Source organism: Lactuca virosa, chromosome 8, assembly GCF_052849685.1.
Source record: "Lactuca virosa cultivar CGN04683 chromosome 8, Lactuca_virosa_CGN04683_v6, whole genome shotgun sequence".
Taxonomy (NCBI): domain Eukaryota; kingdom Viridiplantae; phylum Streptophyta; class Magnoliopsida; order Asterales; family Asteraceae; genus Lactuca; species Lactuca virosa.
Window position 1 is genome coordinate 177,211,987 of NC_136433.1, and position 9,735 is coordinate 177,221,721.

The 9,735-nt window shown below is 33.7% G+C and overlaps 1 protein-coding gene across 4 annotated transcripts; it reads right to left on the reverse strand.

Moving 5' to 3' along the window:
• Positions 1-4,037: 4,037 nt before the first annotated feature.
• Positions 4,038-9,173, reverse strand: LOC145128375 (uncharacterized). Of its 4 annotated transcripts, none has more exons than XM_079063182.1 (13): positions 8,945-9,171; positions 8,727-8,883; positions 8,527-8,659; positions 8,270-8,429; positions 7,933-8,089; positions 7,708-7,843; positions 7,050-7,232; positions 6,347-6,929; positions 5,909-6,077; positions 5,096-5,358; positions 4,645-4,801; positions 4,423-4,555; positions 4,038-4,342 (listed from the first exon to the last, which is right to left on the reverse strand). In XM_079063182.1, exons 1-13 carry the CDS (start codon positions 9,103-9,105, stop codon positions 4,257-4,259), a joined length of 2,478 nt encoding a protein of 825 aa, XP_078919308.1. In that variant the 5' UTR covers positions 9,106-9,171; the 3' UTR covers positions 4,038-4,256. The 4 variants fall into 4 exon arrangements, 3 of the variants coding, with proteins under 3 accessions (XP_078919308.1, XP_078919307.1, XP_078919306.1); XM_079063181.1 differs by having other exon boundaries at positions 5,096-5,196; positions 5,299-5,358; positions 6,347-7,232; XM_079063180.1 differs by having other exon boundaries at positions 6,347-7,232; positions 8,945-9,170.
• Positions 9,174-9,735: the final 562 nt, after the last annotated feature.

A 9,735-nucleotide genomic window follows, 5' to 3' on the forward strand; every position in this document is an offset into this window, starting at 1 on the left:
TTCTTACTTTATGGATTATATTAATTTGGTTTATGCATGTGTTTGATTACCATTACGTACCATGTTAAAGTTTGTAATTTTGTTGCTTAATTTCAAGTGTAGTGTAGCTTAGTGACCATTAAATTACATGAACTTGATTACCTAGTGATTTAGTGACTATTAAATTGTTAGAGCTAGGATCGACCAAATCTTAGATAAGTAATAAAACTAACAAATTTAGATGTGTTGGAGAACATAATTGTGACCATAATTGTGTTCCCTTAGATAAATCTTACATATCCCATATAACTAATTTTGTGTTTTGCTTGTGTATGACAATACAAGGTAGTTCATGAATTGGTGAAAATATTAGTAAATTTGGACTTGAATTGCTAATTACATATAACTTGGTGACGAATTTCATTAATCCATAAATAATAACTAACCATAGGAAAAAGGTGGATTTGAAACTAAACGAAAGTGTTTTAGTATATTGATTATAATCATTTTTAGTTGAGTGCTTAAGTTTTTCTGAACTTGTAAAATCAGATAAAACCCCCCACTTTTTGTTGTTTTTCTTAGTTTAGCTTTTAGTAATTATTTTATTAATTAAATACCGTTCCCTGTGATCGACACCCGACTTACCCAAGCTATACTATAATCTGACTAGGTACACTGCCTATAGGTGCATAGTTAGTATAGGTTTGTTAGGTTATAAATTTAAAACTAGATATGTATAATCTGTGCACATCAGGGATCATGGTGCTTCCTGATGGATTGTTATTAAGAGCCAATTTTCCAAGGATGTGCCATTTACAATGCTACCTTCGTTAATCCATGTTTTGCATTGCTTACCAATTCTAATTTTGATTTTCTTTTATTTATTTTTGAATGAAAATAGCAAGATTTTATAACATATGTAATAAATAATTATAATAAAACGGATTTAAAGAGTAAATGTGAAATAATATAATTAAACCAAATGGAACCATAAGTTTGCACTCTTTGTATATTGGGTTTGCTTTAAGTAGTTTATTGCAGTGTTTTAAAAATCGGTCAAACAAGTTGGACCGTGAACCGGTGACAAGAGCGGTTCAATAACAACCGGGTTGATGTCTAGACATGATCGAACCATACCGTTTTTTTTTTCAGAAACTGGGTTGAATTGATATGATAAAACCAATAACAAGACGTTTGAACATGTTTTTTAGACTTGTATAGTTGGATTTCCTTTGCCCGTTAAAAAAAACTCATTTCGAAAGCAAATCGAACATTTTTCGAGTGTACATAACTGGACTGCTGACACACACCACTATTAGATGTAAATTTTCTTAGTTGAAATCGGCGGTTAAACATATTGAGCCGGGTACTAACCACCAGACGGATTCAACTAAAAAACTGATTTTTAAAACATTGGTTTTTCATTTTTTGAAATGAAAGAAGTTTTTAATAAATAAATGGTTCGCAACACATATTATGTCAACATGTAAACTCATAACCTTATAATATCATTACAAATATAATTGGATACTAATGTTTTTAAAGCATAGTTACCTGATTAATCATAAAAGATTTTTTTAAGCGTTCAGTTAAATTATTTTTTTATCCCGCATGCTTCATTATGTTTGGTCACTTCTTCTTAACACTTTTTGTTAAGCTTCAATAAGTCGATTAAAATTTCTATCTTCCAACCCCCACCCCCACCATCATGAAATCTAATTTTCTCTATGTATTTTTAGCTCTAGCTCCTTATGACAACCCTTGCCTCTTAAATGTAGATATCTGTCTTTTAAAATCAATATTCTAGCATGACCTATGTTATGTGGTATCTTCCAGAATGATATCACGTGACAATATAAAAGCATTACTGAAATCTAACAAAAAATTCAAAAGTGATAAGTTTATACATCAAATGTGGCGTGTAAAGAAATGTTGCACAAACCACGATTAATAATGTACGATCAAACATGTATTGATACGTATTTCATATTCAGTACCAACTCTTTATTTTTAATTCATATTGATTTCGTATTTACTATCATGACTATTATTGATAATTATTTTAATTGAGTACTAAAATGAAAAAAATAAAATTTTAAATTAGTTAAATAAAATTATTTGATACAAATAATGGAAATCTCCGGAAAAATCCAAATATTTTACCCTAATTTACGAAAAAATCTCAACCTAAAATTAGTTTACGAAAAAGTCCCAATTATCGGTAAAAATCACGATTTGACCCTATTTTTTCGGTTTTACCGGTTTCATTACGTACCCGGTTTTAATAAAGTCCCATTATTTTACCATAATTTACGAATAAGTCCAAATTATGGTAAAATAATGGGACTTTAATGAAAATTATGGTAAAATAATGAGACTTTAATGAAACTGGGCAAGTATTGAAACCGATATACCGGAAAAAGTGGTCAAATCGTCATTTTTTCCGATAATCGGAACTTTTCCATAAACAAATTTTAGTTTGAGACTTTTCGTAAATTAGGGTGAAATATTAGGACTTTTCCGAACATTTACCTACAAATAACTACAAGAATAAGCATAATTTGTGGACATTAAAGTTTTAAATCCTTACGTATTCCAAGGGTTATAACTATTCGTTGTTGTAAAACTGACCGATAACAATAATAATATTCCTAGAAATACAACATGTTTCTGAACGAAACTAATTGTCAAAAGAAACTATTCGTTGCCGCCGCTTTGCCCGGGTACACAACTAGTATCTTCTAAATCATTTTTTGTGTTCTATTAATGAATTAATGGTTAAGCCTTAAGTTGATCACTTTTAACATGATTATTGGTTACTTATTAGGCTATAGAGATGTGAAATTCAATTTAACCTAAGGGCCTTAATGTTTGGCTTAATGCGGATTCAAAGTTAAGGATTTTCAAATAAAATGTCACTTTGAGGAAATAAAGTTCAGTAAAAAAACAAAGGCAAATTAAACAGAGACATCAAAATGATGTTGTTTCAGCAAAAAAATCATCAACAAGCACCTACAGACTGCAACAATAAATATACTACCTTATTCTTGATTTATTTGTGGAGGTTTTTTCATTGAGGCATTTCATCGAACACTTGGTGTTCATAAAAAATCTGTAAGTTGTCACAATGTCTATGAGATTATATGAAACAAGATAGAAGTTAATTACCCCAAATGAAAGAGTAATGAAGCAACAATAACAACAAGAATCACTAATCATGCAACAATTATGTATTTGACGTCATTCAGAACTCATAAGAACAAATATGTGTAAGGAATAGATGACAATTACCAAATATATTCGAGGCCTGCTCCAAAATAAGGAACCAAAAGATAATCGAGATCTGAAACCCCAGCAAAAAACTTGTATATTAAAGAATCACTTGACCAACACAATTCAGAAATCAAATCAATCGTTTGTTTGGCGAGGGGATCGTCTTCCAAAGAAGAAATGGTGGTTATGAGAGGAGAAACGAGAATACGAGGATGAAAAGCTTGGAGATTATGGAGGAAAGGAGCTCGATGACAGTAGATGAAAGTGGTTTCCGATGAGGGGACGAGTGAGTCGGAGGGAGGTGCAGACAAGAAAATAGAAAAAATAAATGAGTGGTTTAAATTTGTTATCAATTGTTCTCGTTATAAAAAATATTCTCATTTGAACATAACTCTCTCTCTCTCTCTCTCTCTCTATATATATATATATATATATATATATATATATATATATATATATATATATATATATAAGCTAAAACTCATCACATCTACTCTCACAATACAAAGCCCCTTTGTCTCTAAAGGAAAGCCCGAGGGGAAATTTGGTAACTCAAAGTATAAACAAATTAGTAGCATGACATTCAAAACCCGTTTGGAGACCTCAAACAAATATTTTGATAACATGCATCTAACACACATGAAACCAAGACATAGGTTACAAGACCTATCCCCTCGTAAACGATTTTATAGACTGTCAGTCACAACTTACAAGTCTCATACTCAATCTAAAGTAGATAACCACCCCCCCCCCCCACCCCCCCTCTCTATTTGAGAATTACAAAGTATAAATAATTTTGTCAATGCAACAAGTAATAGTTATTACATAAAGTATCTGGCATAAATATTTACACATATCAGATATTGTACATGAAAAACTCAAAAATACAATAAGGTATTATGGGAAATGTGTTCTTCGGTAATTAACTCACCTTTGTGGTTATAGACACCCGATTCAACAGCTTACGTATCATCGTCTTCATAATAACCAGAATACGGTATCCATTAATAAGGAAAAGAAGTAGCCAACGGCAGATAAAACAATTTATTATCCTCGCTATTCTCTATAACAAGCAAATCTAAACATCCACCTGCACTCATAATTTAAATCACAAGATTAGAAGGTTCGCCAAAGACCAACATATAGTTTTTTCTTTTCAAAGTTACGTACTTTTCACAATCTCTTGCATGGTTTCCACAGGAAGAGTATCACAAGACAGCAATATTTCGTTTGTTTTCATCACCTTCGAGACAGTTGTTTTTTGAATATCAATTGCACTAGGAATGACTCTTCCTACAATATCCTTTAAACATAAAAAAGGGTAGTTAGTGAAACTGGTGGAATAATCACTATTTGGTTGATTTTAAATTAAAGTGAAGATTGAAGAGAAACCTTTTTTGTCAATATACCCATCAATAATCCATCTGAGTCGGTGAGTACTACAACCTCAAATTTTCCAGCAGCCATCCGACAACATGCTTCATAGATAGTTGTGGTTTCAGGTACCATAAAGGCATGCTCTAGAGGCATCTGCTTCATTTTCAGACCCCTGTTTAAATACATGTCAATAGTTAAACATCATTATTATGGAAATATAGTTAATCGAGTTTTGGATGTTCATGTTTAACAGTGATCGTCTCTAGAGATATAACATTGTTCTTATGAAAAAGTCAAAGAGATTATTGTTTAAAGAAGGCTCCATTTTAAAACAGATAAGAAAGGCACATTTTTACATTTTAATTTATTTTGTTTATCCAAAAATTTAGCATTTTTAGAAGGTGTTATACTTTATTTGCAAGAATGTTAGTTTGCTTGCAACAAATATAAAAAGGGTAAATACTACCTCGGAGCGGATCCTTGTGCTTCAACTTCTAAAACTTTCTCGTAGTTAGTCATTGCGGACACCCCCGTATTATAAAATAAACCGGTTACCTTTCCATTCTTCTGAATAACAGGTAATTGTGTAAATCCTTTATATTCCATCTTTTTAAGGGTATCCACAAAAAGCGTACCAGACATCACACAAGATGGGTTACATGACATCACCTTTGAGACAGGTGTGTTCAGCAAATCAATCTCAGAAGCGATCACTGTTTTTACAATATCCTTTAAACAACAAAATGGTTAATCAACTTTCTTCAACATGGTAATCTTAGTGTATCATGCATTGGTGCGACACCGTCTTATAAGTGTCTATATATGTTGGAGCCTCCCCTTTCTCCATAAGGGCTCTTTTGGAGAAACAATATTAGGCTCCACATATAAAATATATGTGGAGCCTAATATTTGTTGGGTTAATCGGTTAGTTGAAGGGCAAAATTAGATTGTTTCCTTTTATTAATTTGTGTTTCCCAGTTTTATAGTAGGAGTCAAAGTCTTTTGTTTTATTGTTTTAGAAGTAATCTTATCTTCTCATATTTTTGTTTTAACTTTGAGAGCAAGTAATCTTATCTTCTCATATTTATGTTCACTGTTTCGTTTCTTCCTTCATACAAGAAATTGTTTTGCTTAGTTTCTTACAATATTGTCTCTCCAAAAAAGCACTTTTGGAGACAGGAGATGCTCTAACATATATAAATAATTTGAATCCTGTATCCCACCAATGTGGGATACACTAACAAGTAAATAATGGTTTGATTTAAAATTTAAGACAAACCTTGTTTGTTAGTATCCCAGTAAGTAACCCATTTGACTTGGTGACTACAAGAACATCAGCTCTATGAAGAGCCATCGCACAGCAAGCTTCATAAATAGTTGTGGTTTGAGGTAATATCAAGGCCTCTGATATACCCATTTGCTCCACTGTCTTCCTTTCTATTGAAACCCTGTCAAAATGCATGCCATCATATTAAAAACACAGGTAATCAAGATTTAGATGTTTAGTTGAAAAAATGGAGAGTGTCAGATCTAATTTTAGTTATTAAATGTTTGCTTTATGTTATATTTCAGACAAACTATTTGTCCCTAATTTCAAGTATATCGCTGGGGTCCTTCATAGGACAATCAAAAACTAATTGTCGTCGAAAGGCAAGCAAAATATTTGTTTCTCGTTAATGCTAAAAATGAAGTAGTGACTAATTCGTCATAGACATACCCAATATTAGTGGATGATTTTTTGTTTGTCTGATCATCACCCTTGCCATTCACAGCTAAATATCTATGTTGTTGAGGGGGGACTAAATCAACAACAAGATTGTTTAGATTTGGAGATATAGTCACCTGAGAATAATTGGGATATGTGGAATTAGTCAAACGCATTAGAGGTGTAAAACCTGGACCATGATTCTCATCCCTCTCATCGCTACCATTAACACCTGGAAGTGCTCTACTTGATTTCTCCTGGGGACGTACATCTGTATGTTGTGGAGGTGGGGCCACTAATTTATCAGAAGAATCATGTGGATATTGTGAATTGCTCATACGCACAAAAGATGTAAGACTAGGAGCACGAGTTTCATCCCACTCGTTGTTGCCATTAACACCTGGTCTTGATTGCTCCGGGTGACGTAGTACAGCTTTAGGGGCAACAAATTTATCATAAGGATGAACGTTGGGATATGGTGAGTTGGACACGCGCATAAAAGGTGTAAGACCAGGACCATGAGTTTCATCCCACTTGTCGTTGCCATTAACACTTGAAAGTGGTTCACTTGATTGCTTCGGGTGACGTGACACAACTGTAGGGGCGACAAATTTATCATAAGGATCAATGTTGGGATATGGTGAACTGGACACGTGCACAAAAGGTGTAAGACTAGGACCATCTGTTTCATAGCAATCCACATTTCTGTTCACACCTGGAAGTGGTTTACTTGATTGCTGTGGGGGATCTACAGATGTATGTTGTGGAGCATCTAGAAGCTTATGTTTTTTAGTAGTCGTTCTTGTATTGGTGAGAACACCACCCTGTATACTCAGTGAATGGTAAATAAAACCACCATCTTCATCGTTCTCTCTCACAAGCAAATGTGTCCCTTGTCCTGCATTCATAGATTAAATCACTTGATTAGAAGGTACAGCAACGGTAAAAAAGGGGACATATAACTTGGTGCCAAAGGCTTTTATGATGAAGCTAAAACTGAGTTATGAATTGAGTTACAAAGCAACGTTTGCAACCTATATATGTTGGGTTTAAAACCTCACTTTTAGTCAAAAGTGGTGACTGGTTCAAAGCATTTGGTTTTATTAGGTGTAGTTTAGTCTTTTGCTTAGAGTATGAATAAGTAAATGGCCATGTGGGCACTTTAGATTTAGTAGGCAGTAGTTGCAGTCTTTTTAGTATAAGTAGTTGAAATTGGTTTTATTTAAATTACTCTTGTATTCGTTGACAAATGGACATAGAAAAACACATAAAAGTTAGCCCCAAAACCTCTGTTTCGTTTCTCATCTTAACTTTAATGAATTAAACCATCTGACACGAAAGCAAACATGCAATTTTTCCTACTGGATACAAACCTTGCAGTACAATCTTTGGCAGGACTACCCTGGGAAGAGTATCATAGGACACAAAAATTGGCTTCTTTGTCATCACCATTGACACAGGTGTGTTTACAATATCCATCCCACAAGGAATGATTCTTGATACAATATCCTTCAAATACGAAAAAACCTAGTTAGGGAAACTGATGGAGCAATCAACGATGGATTGGTTTTAAATTAATGTTGAGATTAAAGACAAACCTTTTTTGTCAATATACCACTGAATATCACATTTGAGCCGGTGAGTACTACAGCATCACTTTCATCAGCAACCATATCACAGCAGGCTTGGTATATAGTTTTGGTTTCAGGTATAATCATGGCACTGTCTCGAGGAAATTCCTCCACGGTTAAAGCGCTGTTCAGAAGTACATGTAAAATATATTATTTTGAAACACGGTTAATTTTTCAAGAACGAGAAAATATCTTTAGCACAAATGAGCCATTTTAGACAAAAATAAAATAATAATAATAGGACTTGTTTTTTCATTTACAAATTTCTTGTTTATCCAAAAATACTCATCCTAATAAATACTACCTCTGTGTGACTCTTTGCACTGCATGCGCAGCTTCTACAACCTTGTCGTAATTTTCAGCTGCCGTTTCCATATCTTCCGTTTCATCAAATAAAGATAAAAGCAGGTGAAGTAAACCAATAACCTTGCCATTCTCTACAACAGGTAACTGACTAAACTGTTCTGCATATGCATAAATTAATTCATAGGATTAATTAGAAAGTTCAGCAAATTAACACCAACAATCAACATACAATTAATCCTAAATACTTTTACCAACCTTTCACCATGTAATTCAGGGCTTCCACTACAAGAGTATCAGACAAAACGAAAATTGGGTTCTCTGTCATCACCTCTGACACAGGCGTGTTCACCAAATCAATCTCATGAGCAATAACCCTTGTGGCAAAATCCTTAAAACACCAGAAAAGGTAATTAACTTTCTGTAAATGTGTGGGTGATTATAAATTCAAGACAGACCTTGTTCGTCAATACCCCAGTGAGGAACGCATCTGAGTTAGTGAGTACAAGAACATCAGATCTTTGAGCAACCATCTGACAGCGGGCTTCATAAATACTTGTGGTTTCGGGTACTATCAACGCCTCTGATAGAGGCAATTGCTTCACTGTCTTGCTCCTGTTCAAATTGATGTCATTATTTTGGAAATCAAATAGTTACTACTTCATCTTGGAAGTACCTTATGAATTGGATTAATCGATTATTAGTTCGATCATCACTGTTGCCCATCACAAAATGAACTGATTCCATCTTTCTCGGTAGACATTCCTCCTGAGTGTCGATGAAACTCGGAGGATCTGCCAATGGTGCAGAAAGAGGTCGTGCATTGGATAAACTCATTTTGAGCCGGGAGAAAGAAAGTTTGCCGATGGGTGTTGAATACAGAAATTAAATGGTGTGTACATGGACCGGAGATAATCAAGTTAACGTGAATACAAGGGGTTGACTTTATATTATGTTTACAAAAAAACACCTTTGGCTTTATGGGTTTTTCACTTAAACACCCCGGAGAATGGAAATATGTAAAACAAGCGCTATAGTGTTGAATCTTGTAATTCAAAACGAGGAGGCTTTGTGGTGGTGGACTGACATAGTCAAGTAGTTTTGAAGTTGTGGTCTGTAGGAGCATTCTTAGGCTACTTAAAGAGGCATCAGTTCTTCAATAAACAGCAGGCAATAAAAACATTCGATTTCATAGCTCTTTATACCTTCGGTTACTCCAACACAAAGTTCACCATTTTGCTTAACATTTTAGTAAGTTAGATATAAAACGATAGTCTTACGCAATAGAATTGTGGATAACTATCAATAAATTATTTAATAATCGGTATAAAATATTATGTGTGTATATTTAAAAGTTAAAGGTTTATAATGGAGGATGAGATCTACAAAACAAAAGAAAATACTCAACATGTATTAATATACAATAATTGATTATTGACTTTATTTTAGCAACCGGCGAGAAGGTCT